At 41.1% G+C, this 20,706-nt stretch overlaps 1 protein-coding gene and 1 pseudogene across 2 annotated transcripts in view; both read left to right on the top strand.

The window, feature by feature from the left end:
* The window catches only part of Samd8 (sterile alpha motif domain containing 8), a 48,191-nt gene extending 29,054 nt beyond the window's left edge, over positions 1-19,137 (top strand). For both annotated transcript variants that reach the window (XM_048426381.3, XM_048426382.3), the window contains exons 3-6: positions 1,854-1,949; positions 4,108-4,225; positions 14,187-14,337; positions 14,711-19,137. In XM_048426381.3, coding sequence (XP_048282338.1) covers positions 1,854-1,949; positions 4,108-4,225; positions 14,187-14,337; positions 14,711-15,015 — 670 coding nt within the window. In that variant the 3' untranslated portion in view covers positions 15,016-19,137. The remainder of the gene's footprint in view (positions 1-1,853; positions 1,950-4,107; positions 4,226-14,186; positions 14,338-14,710) is intronic.
* On the top strand, positions 4,250-14,180 carry LOC125395159 (peroxiredoxin-1 pseudogene; annotated as a pseudogene).
* Positions 19,138-20,706: the final 1,569 nt, after the last annotated feature.

Here is a 20,706-nt window from a genome sequence, read left to right on the forward strand (position 1 = left end):
TGTATTTCTTGTTGGGAGCAGGGTCTCACTGTTTCCCTGGGTGTCCTTAAACTCTTTATGTAGACCAAGCTGGTCTGAAACTTGGAAATCCATCTGCCTTTGCCTCCTCGCTACTAGAAACAAAGGTGTTTGCTACCATACTTGGCTTGTATGGATATTATTTTTAAAGTTTGGTTTGATTTATTTTGAGACAGGGTTTCTCTGTGTAACAGCCCTAGCTGTCTTTTAAAATTTTTTAAGGGTGTCGTGGCGCATGCCTTTGGTTCTAGTAAATCATAATTTGTTGATAATATAGCATAAATTTATTTTTAGATAATTCTTTTGACATGTATATGATTTTACTGTTATTAAGGTTGATAGCAAATATATAACAAAATATTCTTATTTATTTTTACATAAAAAATTAAATCTTGGCTGAATAATACAGCATCTCTGTTTTTCAGAGTTAATACTTTTTTTTATAGTCCTCAATTCTGAGAATACCACTTTACATAAATTCGTAATACAAAATGACAGCTGTTTAGGGCCATTTAGAAATTGTTGGAAATGTTATTCTAATACTGGACCAAAATTCATATAACAATTTTTTGTTCGTTTGTTTTCAAGACAGGGTTTCTTTATGTGCTGAGTCTGTCCTGGAACTTGATCTGTAATCCAGACTGGCCTCAAACTCACAGATCTGCCTGCCTCTGCCTCCCAAGTGCTGGGATTATAGGTGTGTGCCACCACCACCTGACCTTGTTTGTTTCTTTTGAGACAGCTTTTCTGTGTAACTCTGGTTGTCCCGGAACTCACTCTCTAGACCAGGCTTGGCCTCAAACTCAGAAATCCTCCTGCCTCTGTCTCCTGAGGATTGGGATTAAAGGTGTGTGCCGCTGCCCTGCCCGACCACAGCATTTTAAAGTCGGCCATCATGACACAAGACAACCCAAGGATATGATAACTTGTTACTTACATGCTGAGGAGTAGCAAATAGGAAAATTGATTATTATATCTGTTTTTTATAATTAAAGCATTGTTTTTTCTTAGATCAGAAGACTTTGTATAGTAAGGACACCGTGCTTCATACCATAGAGCAGTGTTTGACTCTGAGTGTTACAAGCCGCATTCATTGGTGATGTATGGAGTGATGGCATGCTGCATGAAGTGCAGGCTTTGTGTTCAGAACCACGACTGCAGTAAAGTTGTGCAGTGTGGTGTGGGTGGAGTGGGCACTGCCAGAAACACCTCAGACTCATTACATGTTACATGATGAATTGGTTTTTGTTTGTTCCAAGTTCACAAACCTTTTACTGTAGCCATTTTACTTTCTTATTTATTTACTTAATTTTGTGCAGACTCCCTTCCTCATTTAGTCCTATAACCCACAGTTTGAAAAATTGGGTGCTGGGCTAGAGAGATGACTCAGGCTTCAGTGTTTACTGCTCTTGCAGAAGACCCACACCCGTGCCAGCCAGCTCACAATTGCTGTAACTCAGGCTCCAAGGGCTCTGATGCCCTCTTCTGGCCTCCTTCACCACCTGTATCCACGCATGCACATGTGCACACACGCATACACCCACACATGCGCACACACCTAAAAATAAAATCTAATTGAAGAAAAAGGAATTTAATGCTTTTGTCTGGGAGAGATGGCTTGTTATTCTTTACAGAGAAGCATTACTGGAATTCAGTGATAGCTAGTAGATTCAGATGAGTGTGATAGTTTATGAAGCTGACTTTTAACCCCCCAGGCTTTCCAACATCTCCCGAGAAAGGAAAAGCTCTACAGGGAGCTCTGAGGTTGAAGCATTGTATGAAAAGGGTGCACCTGCTCGTCTTCAGTTCCAGAAAGAACTGTTTTTCTGTTGCAGTGTTCCCAGGATCCCGTGGGCCTTCTCCATGACTGAAGTGTGTGGCATGATTCTGTGCTACATTTGGATCCTGGTTCTTCTTCTTCACAAGCACAGGTATTCCCGATTTCTAAGGACTGAAAATGTCTGACTCTCATTTCGGGTTGTCAAGCCTTGTTCTTCCCTCTGCATTGCCCTGGAAGATTTCCCTCTGCTCAGTATGACATAGCTTTTTACAAAAGAAAATTGGGGCTTTGGTTAAGGAAAGTTCTAAGACCAATATATTATTTAATAATATATTGTGAATGTATTTTATAGGGAAAAAGGTAGTCAGCCTTGGGCCAGTTCTTGCTAGTCTAGCCTTCTCCTACTCCTCTTACCTCTGTTCCTCTTTCTTCTCTTCCTCTTCCTCTCAACTTTCTCCTTTCTTCTTCAAAAACAAACTCGAAATACCACTTGTTTAGAAAGATGGAAAAGTTTCCAAGGACAGTGTTAGGTTAGGTGTTTGATTGGAGGAGGGAAGCCCATGAAGCAATGGTTTGCCTGTTCTGCACATCTGAGATGGTGAGGTTGTTCAGTGGGGAGAGTGCTTTTTGGTGCTTTCACCACAAAATGCAAAGGGAAGACTTTTCTCTTTTTTTAATCACAAGTAAAAACAGCAGTCAGGCGGTGGTGGCGCACACCTTTAATCCCAGTACTCAGGAGGCAGAGGCAGGCGGATCTCTGTGAGTTCAAAGCCAGCCTGGTTTACAAGAGTGAATTCCAGGCAGCCAGAGCTCTTACACAGAAACTTTGAAAAACCAAAAAATAAATAAGTAAATATGCAAGTAAGTAAATAAATAAATACGACAAAGAAGGCACAAAAATAGGAAGACCATTTTTTCTACTTCTTTAATGAGTCTTGCTTGATGTCAAAAAAAAAATAGGAAAGAAAATCAGGCTTAGTGATGAAGAAAATTATTAAAAACTCTCTGTGGTTAAGCTGCTGTCCACTGATTTTAGAAGCCCGGAGAGGAATGACTGGGTGTTGTCTTGCAGTTGGGGCCCTCTCCTCACCAGGAAGTTCTGTGCTCACCACATATATCCTGAGCTTAGTTATTTTAGTTCTTTGAAGGTGAAAACAAAGGTTGATGACTGCTATTTTTGTCATATTTTGAGGCCATTTTACCACATTTCTCATTCTGTCTTGTGTGTACTCCTATTTTAAGATGAAATAGTTTGAAAGCATGTATATCACAGCTTTGTGGTTAACTTTGACTCACAAGACCCTGTGGATTCAAATATATCCACTCTTGAAAATAAGAACAAATTTAACCTTAGAAGAAACTTTGGTAGACGCCATGAAGCTTAGTAGTGACCAGGTAAATCCACATAGTGGTGTTTACTTAAAGTGGATAAATCTAGGAGGCAGTGTTTACTTAGATATTTCTCAGATGTCCTCTTCATATCACATTGATGGGGTCCTCTGCAAGGTTGTTGAAGGGGGATTTCCCAAGCTCTAGCTAGATGTGTACACTAAAGATTAAAACATTCCTTGCCTTGTGTTCAGGGCTACTTTTGAGAAAAAGTCCCCCAAACACTTAGAATGTTTTGATTTAGGGCATTTACAGAAATAATGGTACAAATGATATCACAATTTATGATTACTCAAATTATGCTTATTCAAAGTTTCTGTTTTAGGTATACTTTATAAAACAGTATTACTTTCATATCTTTTAAGTTAGAGATAACTTAGAATAACTTCATATAGCTACTCTTATCAACCATTTTAGTGCTGTTAATGAGCAAAAGTAGATTAACTTTACCGTCCTATAAACAACTTAAGGGGCGGGCCAGGTGACTCTGGTAAAAAGCACTTGCTGCTGTTGATAACACTGGAGTTCAGTTCCCAGTGCCCACACAGTGAATGACTCTCAGCTGCCGGTAACTCCAGTTCCAGGGAATCCTACACATTTAGCCTCCGAGGATACCTCCACATCCCTGCACACACTCACAGGCAAATACACATACCTACACGTAATTAAAAAGTAATAAAAATAAACCTTAATAAACCTTTTTTGAATTATACTAATCCCAAGCTCCCCAGTATTACTTCTGTCTCTTCATTATTGATTCCAATCCCAGCCCTGGCCCCATGCAAACACTGACCCATTTATCTCTATGGTTTTCCTTTTAATACAGAGCTCCTTCATAAAGACTGGTGGTTTCCCCTTGCTTTCTCTCTAGGAGAGTTTGGACTATTCTCTGATTTCTGCTCTGATCACTCTGTTCACAGGTCAATCCTTCTGCGAAGGCTCTGTAGTCTGATGGGCACTGTATTTTTGCTTCGCTGCTTTACCATGTTTGTGACCTCGCTCTCCGTGCCAGGACAGCACCTGCAGTGCACTGGAAAGGTAGCCTGCTACCTTCTATATGTTCTTTATTGTTCTTGTGGATTAATGACACAATATATACAGGAGGGCAAAGTGTGCTTTTCATGTTAAAATGTGCTTTAATGTATTTGCAGTATCGGTAGTAAACTTGACAGAAACGGCTGGGTTAAATGACCTTCAGCTACACTTGTCTCCCTGTGATTCCATCATGGATATTAGTCCCATGTTATAGGGCTGTGGAAAAAAATATTCTGACTATATTTTTCTGCTACATTTTCCCTTCCTCACTACACTCAGCATCTTATTTACAATTTTTTATTAGTATGCATTAATTGTATACCATAATGGGTTTCGTTATCACACTGTCATTCATATTCACAATGCATTTGGATCACATCCACCCTTGGTACACTTTAGATCTTCATATGGTATGCTCTGGTCCCTTATTGCTTCCATTGCGCCCTTTCTTATTTTTAAGATTTATTTATTATGTATAGTGTTCTGCCTGCATGTACACCTGCAGGCCACTAGAGGGCACCAGATCTCAGTACAGAAGGTTGTGAGTCTCCATGTGGATGCTGGGAATTGAACTCAGGACCTCTGGAAGGGCAGCCACTGAGCCATCCCTCCAGCCCCATCACTTCTTTTCTTTAAACAATTGAAGCATTTTCCAGCTAAAACTAACTTGGTACTCTGTAAACTGTCTAGGATATATAAAATATTGATTTTTTTTTCTCTTTGGCTTTGGTGTGTGCTTTATAATTTCCTGTTTTATTACATTGTTGATGTATCCTTTTCTGGTTAAATAGAGAGCAAATTATGTTGATAGAGAATGAAAAAGGTTTATAGCTGGGCAGTGGTGGCGCACATCTTTAATCCCAGCACTTGGGAGGCAGAGGCAGACTGATCTTTGTGAATTTGAGACCAGCCTGATCTACAAAGGACAGCTAGGGCTGTTAGACAGCGAAACCCTATCTTGAAGAACCAAAAATAAAATAAGAATAAAAATAGAAAAATAAATTTAAGCTCAGTGACAGGGTGAGTGTGTAATGTGCACAGGTCCTGAGGTTCAGTCCCTCTCCCCAGCATCACCCCCCCACACACACACTCTTCAAATAATCTTAAATGTTGAGGATCTCTGCTAGGCGTAGTTACACATACCTTTAATCTCAGCACTTGGGAGGCAGAGGCTGGCAGTTCAAGCTGAGCTCCAGGACTGTGGAACTCAGGGTTAAGTAGAAAGATCCTTTTTAAAACAAACAAGACCAAAACTTGACCGTATCATATGTCCTCAGTACACAAAATTGTGAATGGTTAGACTTGGGCAAAAGAATTATTAGTCTACTTTTCAGACACGGGACTTAATGGGCATTAACACCTTTGTTGTTATTTCAATGTTTATAAAACAAAATTAGGTGCCGTTGCCTACCCTGCAGTAGTAGAAATAGCTGGCAGGCCAGTTAGGGAAGGGAGATTAAGCACCCAAAGGAGATAAGAGCTAAAAATACTGCCCTTAATGTGAAGGGCAGCAAAGTTCTCCAGGCATTAGGCATGTGAGGCTGAGCACTGAGAAAGACCAAAAGCAAATATTTTTACGGTTAATAACTGTTGGGGAGTTTTGTGTTTTTCAGTATAGAAAGAACATTTCTTTTCTCTGTTTTTTTTTTCTTTTTCTTTTTGGAAACAGGGTTCTCTGTGTAGCCCTGACTGTCCTGGAACTCGCTCTATAGACCAGGCTAGCCTCGAATTCACAGATCTGCCGGCCTCTCCTCTGGAGTACAGCATATGCCACCACCACCTGGCAGAAAAACATCTTTTTCTTACAAAGTTATATGTGTTTCTTGTAAGAAATCAAATGATATATAAATGTATGTTAAAAAAGCAAAAGCTCGCATAGAACCCTTTTTGTCACAACCTATAAGTAAAACTGTTAATAGTTGTGCCTGCTTGCACAGCTCTGGCTTGGAGTTTCTTCTTTCTTTTCTCCCTCCCTTGGAGGCAGAATCTCACTATGCAACTCTGGATAGCCTAGAACTCAGGCTGGTCTAAAACTCAGAGATTCTCCTGTCTCTGCCTCACAACTGCTAGGATTAAAAGTGTTGGGTGCCTCCAGCAGCACAAATCATTGTTATGTAGAGTTTGTATTTACTCCAGTAAGTTGGCATTGATGGACATCCTTCAACTGAAGGATTAATTGGAAAGGTGGGTCTGTAATTTAGGGTTAGGTTACTGCTATATTATTCTTTATCTTGTATGTCTGAGTAAGGCCTGAGGTTAGTGTCAGGTTCTTTTCTTGATCAATCTCCACCTTCTATACTGAGACATCTCAGCATGCACGTGGAGCCACCAGTTCAGCTAACATGCCAGCCGCTCTGGGGAATTCTTGTCTCTTCCTCTTCATACTGGGACTACAGGTGGGCCATTATATTCAACTAGTCTTTTACGTTTTGTCTTGGCATGGGTTCTAGGGATCTGAACTCAAGGCACATTTGCATAGAAGCGCTTTACCATCTCCCCAGTCTCCTTAGTTATTTTTCTTGTAAAGAGCACATAGTAACTTTGTAACCTTTTTTTAAAATTGATATTTATTGAGCTCTACATTTTTCTCTACTCCCCTCCATGACTCTCCCCTCTCCTCTTCAGCCCTCCCTCAAGGTCCCCATGCTCCCAATTTACTCAGGAGATCTTGTCTTTTTCTACTTTCTACTACCCATGTAGATTAGATCTATGTAAGTCTCTCTTAGTATCCTCATTGTTGTCTAAGTTCTCTGGGATTGTGGTTTGTAGGCTGGCTTTCTTTGCTTTATGTTTAAAAATCACCTATGAGTGAGGCCATGTGATAATTGTCTTTCTGTGTCTGGGTTACCTCACTCAAAATAATGTTTTCTGGCTCCCTCCATTTTCCTGCAAAATTCAAGCTGTCGTTATATTTTTCTGCTGTGTAGTACTCCACTGTGTAAATGTACCACATTTTCCTTATCCATTCTTCGGTCGAGGGGCATTTAGGTTGTTTCCAGGTTCTGGCTATGACAAACAAAGCTGCTATGAACATAGTTGAGCACATGTCCTTGTGGCACAATTGAGCATCCTTTGAATATATACCAAAAAGTAGTATTACTGGGTCTTGAGGAAGGTTGTTTTCTAATTTTCTGAGAAATCGCCACACTGACATCCAAAGGGGTTGTACCAGCTTGAATTCCCTCCAGCAATGCAGAAGTGTTCCCTTTTCCCCACAACCTCTCCAGCATAAGTTGTCCTCGGTGTTTTTGATCTTGGCCATTCTTACAGGTGTAAGATGGAATCTCAGAGTTGTTTTGATCTACATTTCTCTGATGACTAAGGATGTTGAATATTTCCTTAAGTGTCTTTCAGTCATTTTGGATTCCTCTGTTGAGAATTCTCTGTTTAGGTCTGTACTCCACTTTTTATTGGATTATGTGATCTTTTGGTGTCCAATTTCTTGAGTTCTTTGTATATTTTAGAGATCAGACCCCTGTCTGTTGTGGGGTTAGTGAAGATCTTTTCCCATTCTATGGGCTGTTGTTTTGTCTTGTTGACTGTGTCCTTTGCTTTACAGAAGCTTTTCAGTTTCAGAAGGTCCCATATTAATTGTTTCTCTCAGTGTCTGTGCTGCTGGGGTTCTATTTAGGAAGTGGTCTCCTGTGCCAATGCATTCAAGTGTACTTCCCACTTTTCCTTGTATGAATGTGGGCTGGCTGTATGTTGAGGTCTTTGATCCATTTGGACTTGAGTATTGTGCATGGTGATAAGATTTGGGTGTATTTTCATTCTTCTACATGTTGATATGCAGTTATGCCAGCACGACTTGTTAAATATGCTTTCTTTTTTCCATTTGATATGTTTTGCTTCTTTATCAAAAATCAGGTGTTTGAAGATGTGTGGATTAATATCTGGGTCTTCTATTCAGTTCCATTGGTCCTCCTGTCTGTTCTTATGCCAGTACCAGACTGTTTTCAGTACTGTAGCTCTGTAGTAGAGTTTGAAGTCAGGGATTGTGATGCCTCCAGAAGTTCTTTTATTGTACAGTATTGTTTTGGCTATCCTGGAATTTTTTATTTATTTTTTTTGCTTTTCCATGTGAAGTTGAGTACCATTCTTCCGAGGTCTTTGAAGAACTTTGCTGGGATTTTGATGGGCATTGCATTGAATCTGTAGATTGCTTTTGGTTACTTTGTACTTTTTAAGTAACCTTTCTTTCTGAAGCAGTGATGAACACTATCCACGTTTGCTTTTAGTTTCCAGATATCACTCAAAAATGTCCATCAAAATTATTTTAATTTAGGGGTGTTGCCGGGTGATGGTGGCACATGCCTTTAATCCCAGCACTCAGGAGGCAGAGGCAAGTGGATATCTGACTGAGAGGCCAACCTGGTCTACAGAGGGAGTTCTGGGACAGGCTCCAAAGCTACAGAGAAACTTTGTCGTCTCAAAGGAACAAAAAGAAAAAAATATTAGGGAGAGTGCGTGAACATGTGGAAGTGCAGGCGTACACATGCCTCTACATGGGTGTGTGGTTCAGAGGACAGCTCTTGAGAGCCACTTCTCTCTTGTCTTCTCTCTTGTTCTTCTCTCTTGCCGCTTGGTGAGACCCAGAAATTGAACTCCAGTCATTGGGCCTGCCCAGGAGTGCCTCTACCCACTGAACCTTCTGCTAGACCCGCTCAGGCCTTTAGTTAACAAAGAAAACTGCACTGAAAAAGTCATCAGGAACTGGACGTGGCAGTTCATACCTATAATCCCAGTACTCAGAAGGCTGTGTGTGGCAAATTTGAGAACAGCTGAACCACGTAGTGCAGTGATTTTCAACCTGTACCTCATAACCCGTTGGACCTTTTGCGGGTTGAACAACCCTTTTATAGGGGTCACATATCAGATATCCTGTATATCAATTATTTAACAGTAGCACAATTACAGTTATGAGGTAGCAATGAAAATAATTTTATGGTTGGGGTCACCTCAATATGAGGAACTGTTAAAAGGTTGCATCATTGGGAAGGTTGAGAACCACTGCCATAGTGAGTCCCACAAAGACCAGAGGTGTTGGATTTCTTGGAGCTGTAGTTGGGAGCCATCATTCATGGGTGCTGGGAAGTGATTAGGGCCCTTTGAAAGAACAGTACATATTCTTAATCACAGAGCCCACTCCCCAAGTTCCAGCAGACTAAACTGAGTCACCTATCCCAGTGTACCAATTAAGGGGATTAGTAGTGATAGAAGACAGAGATTCAGTCATTGTGGCCACTTGAGAAAGAGGAACAGATCGAGGAGTCCAGTGACCTCCAAAATTGGTACTGATAAGAACTTTAGGTTTAAGTAGAAGAAAAGTTGGAGTAAAAGTAAGAAGTACACGTAATGAGGCCTCCTTGGCCTAAGTGTGGTCTGGTTGGTACCTCAGTTCTTGTTATTGCCTGAGGGAAAAAGCCAGTTCCTATGAGGTGATTAGTCTTGCTTGAGGGTGGTCTCATGATGGGGTGACTGCAAATTTAGGGCAGTAGGTGTGGAAGGGATACTGAGACAGCTAACAGTAAGGCATCTCAGTTCTCATCCTTAGCTTTCTTTGTACCTTCATTTTAGCCTAGAAGGGAGAGAAAATAAACTGAGTAGAAGCCATGTCTAACATGTCTTTGAGCAGAGTTAAGCTTGTGAATCATCCACAGGAAATGAGGTAGATGTTTTGATTCTAAGCTTTTATCCTGCTTTGAGCCTCCTTGTGCAGCTGAGAAGTCTTGACCTTGAGCAAGAAGATTCTCTGGCTGTTTTAGAACAACTGCATGGTCACAGCAGTTGTGAGCAGTCTTTGGAAGTGATGACAGTACTGCCTTTGATTGGAGGTGGAGGGGCTGGGTTTTCATTCCTACCAGCATGCCACTTTGTTCACTTTCACCCACACTGCTTATTTTCAGTCTTGAGTCATTGTTGCTGTCTAGTTCATAAGAGACAATAGCTAATGTTTTATGGTCTTCTTTTTTATATATAAATCTAATCTTCTGAAATTATATCATATGTGGTTTGATGTGAAGACAAAAGCATTTTTTCCCAAAAGAATACTAATTGATTAGGAACAAACTGTAATGAAGTTGTGTGTTTTCCCTCTCAAAGTTTGACAGTTTTAGTCTCAACAGATTACTTAGAAGAAAAGGCATACAAATTTAATAATACCTCCAGAGCCATGTACAAAGTAGGAGACTTTGGTGTGGGGGTGGCGATACAAACCTTGGCAAGTTCAGGAGAGGACCTCCTTGGCCATTAATGGCAGCCTTATTATCCAGACAAGATTTTTCAGGTAGCAACACATGGACACCTGTGTCATCTCTGTCTGGGCTGGAGGATTCAGACCCCTAGTCTCTGCCTCCTGCTAAAGGCAGATCTGGAGATCTCAAAGAATGCTTTTGTGTTTGCACCTTTTGCTTAATTAGCTAATGTAAATAGATACTTCTTTTTATACAAGGAGGGATTTTTAAAGCCATCACTGAGTGCAGTTTTCTGAATAGCCAAATCCAAAGATATCAATGGAATATATTTAAGGTGGAACATTTTGCTTTCCCATGAAGCTTGTTATGCAGATAAGAGAATTTCCTGTGCTTGAAGGGAACTCTCAGGGAACAGCCACTGAAGAGAAGGCTGGATCTTTGTGCACGTAGCTGCATCCTGTGCTACAAGAAGAAATTAGATGTCACTCTCCAGCGTGGACAGTCCTCTTTTTGTCTCTGATGACTTTTCTTTATTATAGTTATGTGTGGCTATTTCCATCCAAATCTGCCCTAAATGCTGCTAATTGCTTTGAAGCATAATGCAACCTGCCTATTGACCTACATTATTTATAGCGGTCTCAAAAGTAGAGTGTTATGGGGATAATAACCAGCAGCCAAATCCCTTACAGTGAGATCCATAGGCATTTCATTTTTGATAAATTAATAGCTTAAAGTCATGGAACCAAGATTGTTTTTGAAATTTAGCAACACAAAGCTAATTTGCATATCTTGTCATCTAGACAGCTTTTCTGTGACACGATTTCTAATTGGTCTTAATAGTAATAAAAACCCGGAGTCAGATATTAGTGGGTGAAAGCTGAAAGATCAGAGAAGCAGATCAGCCAGCCACTAGTCCTCACTTCTACAAATCCTCAGACCAAGTGGGGTATTCTGTCTCTACAAGTCCTCAGGCTGAATGCTTTGAACTCCTGTCTCCTCCTGCCTTATATTCCTCTCTCCACCCAACCATATCATTCCTGTCTCCACCTTAGTACTGGGATTAAAGACATGTGCTCCCAAGTGCAGGAGTCAAAGACTCTGTTTCTCTTTTAGACTGATTCAATCTCGTGTAGCCCAGGGTGGCTTTGAACTCAAGAGACCCACTCTGTTCCTGAGTGCTGTAATTAAAGGTGTGTGCCACGACTGCCTGGCCTCTGTGGCTATCTAGTGTGGCTGGCTCCACACTCTTATCTTCAGGCAATCTTTATTTGTTAAAGCACAAACAAAATATCACCACATTTCCCTTTTTGTAAATAAAAAATTATAAAAAATAAAATAAGGCTATAACTAATGTAAGAAAACTATATATAATAAGTATAATAACAATATATATGCGAGCAATAAGTACATCAACAATGTCTAGTCCATTTGCATTTGACAAATTCAGAGAAAATACTCTGTTGTCTATCCTATTGAGTCAAATCTTGTATCTAATTCACTTTATATTCTAACTTTCATTACCAACCCAAAGTTATCTTTTTATGTCTCTCAACCTTATACACTTTACATTTCCTTAGTGATTTCTTTTCTGAGTCTAGTAAACAAGGAGACTGTAGCTGTCATGTATTTAGTCTCTCAGAAACCCATGAAGAAAACATTAGCCAAGTAAAGCAGGAAGTGCAAGCAAGCAGCTTCCAAAACATGTGAGAAATGACAGAAACAGCTGGCTGCCTGGACGGTTACCAAAACCTGTACAGTTACCAAAGGTTGCTCTGTAATGATGGGACATCCATCTTTGGCCTATAGGCCTAGAATATTTGACAGAATTTTCTTTGAAGCATGATTTTTTTTTGAAGGATTGTCCTACCTTGTCTTGGCAAAATTCGGCAATCCTTCTTTTCCAATTTAGACAGCATACTGTCAGCAGTCAAGACAAGGATACTTTCTTGCCCAGTGGCTTACTTTTGCTACAAAGAAAGCAAACGCCCTGTGGAGTTTCTTTGATGACCATCATCTTCTCCGAGGTAGATTTGTGCTGCCAGGAGCAGACAATGTCTCGTGGTCATGAAAGAAGAACTGGTGTTATTAAAACTTCTTAAATGCCATAATCTGCAGATCTCTGAAGTGTTTGAAGATAAGCTGTCTATCTAAAATATATCTGTTTGACCTTGAAAACATACCTAACAAGTTCAGTTGTAATAAGTGACTGACTACTACTGACCAACATTCGTTATTATCCCAAATAGTTGGTAATAATAACTTTCAGGGCTAAAACTTTGCATTACATTGTTAAATGAGTTGCATAGGTACAATACCTTGAACAATATTAGAAATGTGTGTACGGGGTCATCTTCTTTCCTTCCTGTAACTGTTTCTTTCTCTGAGACCTGTGACTCAGCCATGCTGATAGCAAGATGTCTTTGGGAAATGCAAAAATTGGGCATCCTGCCCCCAACTTCAAAGCCGAAGCTGTTATGCCAGATCGACAGACAATTCACGATATCAGCCTAAATGAGGAAAATAGAACACATTCTTCTGTTACCCTCTTGATTTTACTTTTATGTGCCCTACTGAGATCATTGCTTTCAGTGATAGGGCAGAAGAATTTAAGAAACCGAACTGCCAAGTGATTGGAGCTTCTGTGGATTCTCACTTCTGTCATCTGGCATGGATTAATACACCCGAGAAACAGGGAGGATTGGGACCTGTGAACATTTCCTTTGGTATCAGATCCCAAGCTCAGGATTATGGAGTCTTAAAGGCTGATGAAGGTTATCTCTTTCAGGGGCCTCTTTATTATTGATGATAAAGGTGCCCTTTGACAGATCACTATAAATGATCTTCCTGTGGGCTGCTCTGTAGATGAGATTCTGAGACTAGTCCAGGCTTTCCAGTTCACTGACAAACATGGTGAAGTGTGCCCAGCTGGCTGGAAACCTGGCAGTGGTACCCTCGAGCCTGATGTCCAAAAGAGCAAAGACTATTTCTCTAAGCAGAAGTGAATACTGGACCGTTGTTCTGCCAGGCTGCATTGGGCAGCCAGAAGAAAATCTCTTGTACTCTATTCGTGCTTAAACAGAAAACTTGGTATGATCTAAGACATCCCCTTCCTACGGTGCTGGAAAGTTAGCCTTTCTTTCACTGTTGGGAATAGCATAGAGAAACCCTGTCTCGAAAACCAAAAGTAAAATAAAGATTTTAATATAGACTTAAGCATAGGCATTATGGGATAAAAATAAGCAAATAAATTAAAATAAAATTTAGGGATGTTCTTGTAACCTTGGCTGGCCTATGTCATTGAGAATATAGCCTTGGACTCTTGATCCTCCTACCTCTGGCTATGAAGTTTTGGGTTATGGACATGTGACATCATTCTTGACTTTGACATTTTCACTTTCCACTTTTTGTTTTCGTTGTTGTCTTGAGATGTGTTCTCTCTATGCCCCTGGCTGTCCTGGTACTCAGTATGTAGACCAGCCTGTGCTCAAGCCCCTTCAGCGTATGTTGCATGCCCAGCTGGACATTTTCGCTCTCGAGAACTCTTCTAGAAAGGAGCTCAAATTACCATGATTTCACTTAATTAGCAGCATTTTCTGAGGACAGAAATGCAAAAGTGACAGCTTTTGGTCACTCTGGACCCACTTTGAATTAATTGGGTTTGCCTTTGCCTGAATGAATCATTCCTCATGAATTTCCTTCCCATAATGGATTTGGGGAATCTTGGAACCTCTATAAGCATTTGAAGTACTAATTCAAAGATTTCTTTATAGATATATGGAAGTGTGTGGGAGAAACTACGCCGGGCATTTGCCATTTGGAGCGGCTTTGGTATGACCCTGACTGGTGTCCACACTTGTGGAGATTACATGTTCAGTGGCCACACAGTTGTTCTAACCATGCTGAATTTTTTTGTCACGGAATGTAAGTATGTTTTTAATGCTTGTGCACACGTCAGACAGCTGGTTGCAGAGGAGGAGATGGGGAGGACGTAAAGTCCTAGGAAGAATAGGCAATTGGGTTGGGGTTGGAACTTACTTGGTGGAGTGCTGGCCTGTCATGCATGAAACCCCAGGTTTGATCCTCAGCACCACATAAAAACGTGTGATGGCACATGCCTGTAGTCCCCGTTCATCCCCAGCTACATAAGCAGTTCAGGACAGCCTGAACCACGTGAGACAGACTGGGAGCCCATAGCAGGTGGGGAACAACAGTTTGTAGCCTACCCTGAGAAGCATGTGACCAAGAAGCTTTGGAAGGAATGTGTTTTTAAATGACCCTTCTGTCCTTCTCCTAGATACACCAAGAAGCTGGAATTTCTTGCATACTCTATCCTGGGTTCTCAACCTCTTTGGAATCTTCTTCATCTTGGCTGCCCACGAACATTATTCCATTGATGTGTTTATTGCCTTTTATATCACAACAAGACTCTTTTTGTACTACCATACTCTGGCCAATACCAGAGCGTATCATCAGAGCAGGAGAGCAAGGATTTGGTTTCCTATGTTTTCTTTCTTTGAATGCAATGTTAATGGCACAGTACCTAATGAATATTGTTGGCCTTTTTCTAAACCGGCGATAATGAAAAGACTAATTGGATGAAGACTGTATCTCTGTAATGAGTTTGTTGTTAAATATACAGTAGTTATGGAATGAAAATGAATAACTTTGCTTTGTCCCCAGGTTGTTCCTGGATATGTTGCATTTTTGGCATATATGTTGACAGGTTTCCTGTTCTGAGCAAGTCTGTGACTATAAAACTCAAGAAAGAGCAGCCAAGACTCCTTACCTAGCAGTTTAAACAAAGAGCTCCGGAGGGATTTCCTGCCCCTCCTGCACTGTAGGAAGAGCCAGTGTGTGGGTGCTGTGCATGCTGAGTGTTTGCTTACTGAACTCAAACACATCAGCTTGGGCTGGTTGATGGGTTTTTATTGATTTCCAGTAGGACTCAAGTCAAATATTTTTTGAAGCTCTTTCCCCTTAGCGGGTGAACCAGTCTCACTTCTTCCTTGAGCTAATCTGTGTCTGTCTGGAACGTGATTGTCTTACTGGTAAACATGTTTTATCCTTTGAACCATTTTTAAGAAAAGTATATTGAACACAGCAACTGGTGTGAAACAAGAAGAGAATGCAAGGGGCCACGTGTGTGGTGAGATGCTGGTCAGGTGTCACTGGCCTTCCCACTAATGCCAATGTGGGGTCAGCATTTTCTCCATAGGTGCAGTTCCTGTTTTATTTTGAAGCTTCAGTGTGAACAACAGGAAGAATTTGTGAGGGAAACAGCCGCCTTCATAATAGTAAAGTGGGGTCATTTTAGTGCTGTAAGTGTCTGGAGTAAATTTGTGTTGCTAGGCAGACAGCAGCCCAGTATATGCTTTTCTTAATGATGTGACTTAGTGAGACAAGTAAGAGGGTTTTACCAGATGTTAAAGTTCTTATGTCAGTAAATAAGTAAATGTGCATGCAAAGAAGTCTTTCTTCTAATGAAAAAATTCTACAGGTTGTAGGCATAGTGTTAACGCTGTGAGGATTTTTGTTTTATTTTCCAAAATTTCTCATTTTCGACTGTTGAAAGTAAACAGTCTGAGACATACTTGGACACTAAAAGCTTGTTGCTTTTTATCTTAAAAAATAATTGTGTACATACATTCTTTCTATAGTTTTAATTTGGCAGTCAAGAACTAAAACAAATTAGCTCTGTTTGCATTAGAAAATTACCTTCAGTGATTAATTTTACCTCTGATACCATCTGTCACTTTAGCTTTGACCTTAACCTGGTTGTAGAATTGGAAATTGACCTCCAACTTAAACAAGTGAAATACTAATTGTGTAGTTTTTACATTCCATTTTAATACAAAGACTTTGAGGAGGTGCTGGCATACTGAGGTCACAGTTAGACCACAGCAGACACTTACTTCTTCTCTGTTTGGATGAAATATTCATTATTGCAGTTGGAGTCATAGTCCCACCCTCTATGAAGCTACCTGAGTGAATTAGGCAGGAAAGGGATATTAGGCGAGCAGGTTCAGCCCAAGCTGAACAACCGCGCTCTGGGTCTGCTGGAGACAGCACTCCTTTATGACTAGAGAAGTGATGTGAGCCGACTCAGGTTTGATTATGTTTTTAAATCTTATACTGCAGAATCTTACAGTATTTTAAATTGCTGATTCTGTTACAAGCCAGGATCAAAAATGCCAATATCTCATGTAAAGAGATTTGTAATCATGGGGTGAAGGTTTTCCGTGCGTGTTTAAGTGGTTTGACTTGTGGTCAGAGGCCATTACTGCCACCCTCTTACCCCTATCCCCTGACACAGCATGTCAGGACCCAGCTTAGCTAGGGGGAGCTAGTGCTGACTTTCGGAGACTGTTCCAAAAGCACGTGTCAACGTTAACTATATTAATGGTAAATGTCCTAACATCAGGCTTCTCCTCATATGGATCATTGTAGAACAAAATAGAAAAGTAAATGCAGGTAGCTTTGCTGCGCTATTGCAGCCCGCGGTGTCATTGTGAGTGGCCTCGCGGTTACTCCCATTTGTTCTGAAGAAAGGTAGGCTAGGTAGTAAGCTATTAGCTATTATAAGACAGCGTTTACATGAGGTAATCATCTTCAGGTCTCAAAACTGAGACAATCAGTTTCCAGTTTTTGTCTTTACACCTTTTTTCTTGTTGAAATCTTAACTGTAGAGAAGATAGAGTTTATGTTTACATTCTGGGCAGGATGTGGCTGGGTGGAGAGGTTCCATGCTTTGAATCTTGTAGTTGATTCTGCAGTTGTACAAGGATTTCATTGTTGACAACTTAGTACAGAAGGAAGGAAAGGTTTTGGGTTTGGGGACGCAAACTAGGGGTTCTGTAAGACCTTGATGGATTGCCTATGTCCTAGAAACAGTGTTGTTGCCCTCCCTGTGGTGCTAAACCTAGGGCTGCGTGTGCCAGGCAAGGGCTCTGTTACTGATCTGCATCCTCAGCTCTGTTTTACGGGGCAAGGCAGGGTATCTTATTGAAAGGGAGCTGGTAGGAAAGGAATGAGGTTTTAGGGAAGATAATCTTGCTCTCATCACCGCATACTTTGGCAGAAACCTCTTTTGTCTGTGTTGCATTCCCAGTAGGCTGTCCTCCAGCACTGTCTGACCAGGCTTGCTGTGGCAAAAATACTACTTTTATCCGTGCTGGTTCTAAATGTTAGTAATCTTCCAAATCGAAAGCAATAGGCTTCATCTTAGAATCAGTCGATTTCATAAACTAGAAAAACCACTGCTAGGAGGGTACCATTGGCACTGTGAGTGGCGGCAGCCCTCCTCCTGCCTGTGACGGCCGAGAGCTGGCGGAGATCAGAGGAACAGATCCTCTCATAGCTACCTGTTTTAGGAACATGTGTGCAACACTTGTCTCCCCCCCCCCCTTTTTTCAGATTTTTTAATATATTTTTTGTTTTTCAGGCAGGGTTTCTCTGTGTTGCCCGGGCTGTCCTGGAATTCAGTCTGTAGATTAGGGTAGCCTTGAACTCAGGGATCCACCTGTCTTTGCCTCCCGTGCTGAGATTAAATTCAAATTCATGACAAAAACCTGCTTTGATTATATTTAGCCAAAAGCAGTTTTATTGCTTAAAGATTCTAGAGCTAAAATCCTTAAGAATGTTTATGGTGTCCTTGACTTAAATCCCCTGATTTAATACACTTAATTATTTGATAGTCTTTTGTAGAAAGAGATCCCATAGTCAGAGCAGTGAAAGCTCTGTCAGCCCTTTAAGGTTCTCAGCCTTGGAGACAAGAGCACTCCTTAGAATAGTTTATTTGCTTTTCTTCGTCCAGTGTGAGAGCCGCCAAAGCATGTCAGTTTAAAGACAACTTTACAGTTTAGACAGTTGCTGTTTCTTCAGAAGTGAGCTTGGCTTCAGTCGTTGCCGCCCCCCCCCCCCATACCTCTACAGCTGGGGATTGGTAAATCCCGTTAGCGCTCAGAGAGCTTCAGCTGACCTACCAGGGGGAAGATTCTGTTTGTCTCTTCTCTTTGTGAGAGCTGTAAATGGCTGGAAGTGTTGTAGGAGGGGTTGTTGGGTCCCTGTCAATTCACATAGCTGATGTGATGAACATTGTATCAGTCCAGTACAAATGCCTGTGAACTCTAAGCTATTTCCCCAGCTACACTAAGTTGTTCTGAGGGTATTCTACTGTGTGTGAATCAAAGGCCTCTAGTGTGTGTCTCCTGTCTCGGCAGAAGGAAGCTTTGTGCTTTGACAGGAGAAGGAATATTATGTATGAAGTTGCTTGTTTTCTTCATTGTCATTTCACATCTCTTTTAATCTGAGCTACTGGATTTTCTGAAGAACTAAACAGCCTGCTGTTATTAACATCTTTAAAATGTTTAATTTTAATAATTTTTCATTGAAGAATTCATGGATTGTTAGGATAATGAAAGTTTCTGGTGTGGAACAAAGGAAGTGAAACTAACACTCAGTGGAGAAGCAGTTTGGTTTGCGCGGACCAAGCTAGTCATGTTCAGTTTGAGGAATTCTACCTAAAGGTCTCCCTTTCCACGGAAAAACTAGTGTTACTTGAAGATATGAAAGTTCCTGTGGTAGCCATACCTTGAAGCACAGTGTTGTATATAAGTAAATACCTGATTCTAAATTAAATCCAGATTTAACTAATATATTATTTTATATCTTTGTTGTATTAAAATGTTTTAAAACACTAAAAATAAAACGTTTGAAAGTTGACTTGCAGCTTCTTATTTAAATATCCTTGCACTGTTAATATAGTGTGTCTTTGTTGTTTCAGACAGAATCTTGCTATGTAGTGTGCTCTGCTCTCCCGCTTCTGTGCACTTCCTGGCTTTCCTTGCGGTTCTCCTGCATCAGCCCCCTAGGTGCTAGCATTGTCGGGTGTCGTGGAATCTTAGTCGCCATCCTCCCCCACCCTGTGTTTCAGCGCTGCAGCTGGAAAAGAAAAGAAATTTAACGTACACTTCACAGTACACACGTGGAGGTCAGAGGACAACTTGAAGGAGCTGACCACTGTTGTGTCTCGGGGTCGTCAGGTTTGGTGGCCTGTGCATTTATCTACTGAGTCTCCTCACTGGCCGAATAGCAACTTTAAAACTATAGGATGTCATGTGTGGCATTTACTAACTCTCAGGGAATAATTTGCCTGTTAAAAGATAAGGAGCCGAGAGTTGGGACATCGCTCACTGGCAGAATTTAGGTGGGCAAAATAGGGTCTTTGTTCCAGCTGGAAGATGGCAGAAAAGCAGCAAGCATCTTGTTTGTGTTTGTTTGTTTTGATTTTTGAGACATGGTTTCTCTGTAGCTTTGAAACCTGTCCTGGAACTAGCTCATGTAGACCATGCTGGCCTCAAACTCACAGAGATCCGCCCGCCTCTGCCTCCTCCCGAGTACTGGGATTAAGGGCTTGTGCCACCACCGCCTGGCTGCATCTTGTTTATAATAGACAGGGAAAGCAAAAGAACTCTGCGGAGAAGAAAGGCTCCAAAGGAAGAGTACCTGTTTATTAGTGTGTGTATTCATTTTCTGTTGCCGGATGTTGTGTGGGGGCTGGTGGATGACTTGTGGAATCGGTTCCCTCCTCCTACTTTTACTTTTACTTGGGTTACAGGGATAAAACTCAGGCCCTCAGGCTTTTGTGACTAGTGCTTTTACCCACAGAGCCATTTTGTAGGTCCTGGACAGCATTCTTTAGTCCTGCCTTAGATCCCCTGGGGCTGTTTTCATCCAGAGGTGGTGGAATATGTACACACACTATCTTTCCTACTAAGACTTCTCAGTAAAAAGGGCTTGATAGAGGGGAAGAAATGTTTGGGAACCACTGCCCCTATCTACTGGTAGATTGGAAGCAAGTATGTGCTCACTAAGAAAGTTTAGGTTCAGTGAGTATGCAGAACTTAAATCCTTGAAGGACAAGTCAAAGACTTAAGCAAAGGTTTAGAGCAAGGGTTCTAAACCTGTGAGCCAAGACACCTTTGGGAGTTGAACAACCCTTTCACAGACAGGGGTCACATATCCAATATCCTGCATATCAGACATTTGTTTTACAATTTATAACAGTAGCAAAATTACAGTTATGAAGTAGCAATGAAAATAATTTTATGGTTGTGAGGTCACTACAACATGAGGAACAGTGTTAAAGGGTTACAGCGTTAGGAAGGTTGAGAACCGTTGTTATTGAGAGTGAAAGACAAAAGAATCTCGGCCAACAAGGTGAGTGGGTGGTAAAGGCACTTGCCACTAAGCCTGGTGACCTGAGTTCTGCCTGGAGGCTCCACAAGGTAG

This window comes from Myodes glareolus, chromosome 12 (assembly GCF_982192425.1).
Source record: "Myodes glareolus chromosome 12, mMyoGla1.1, whole genome shotgun sequence".
NCBI lineage: Eukaryota > Metazoa > Chordata > Mammalia > Rodentia > Cricetidae > Myodes > Myodes glareolus.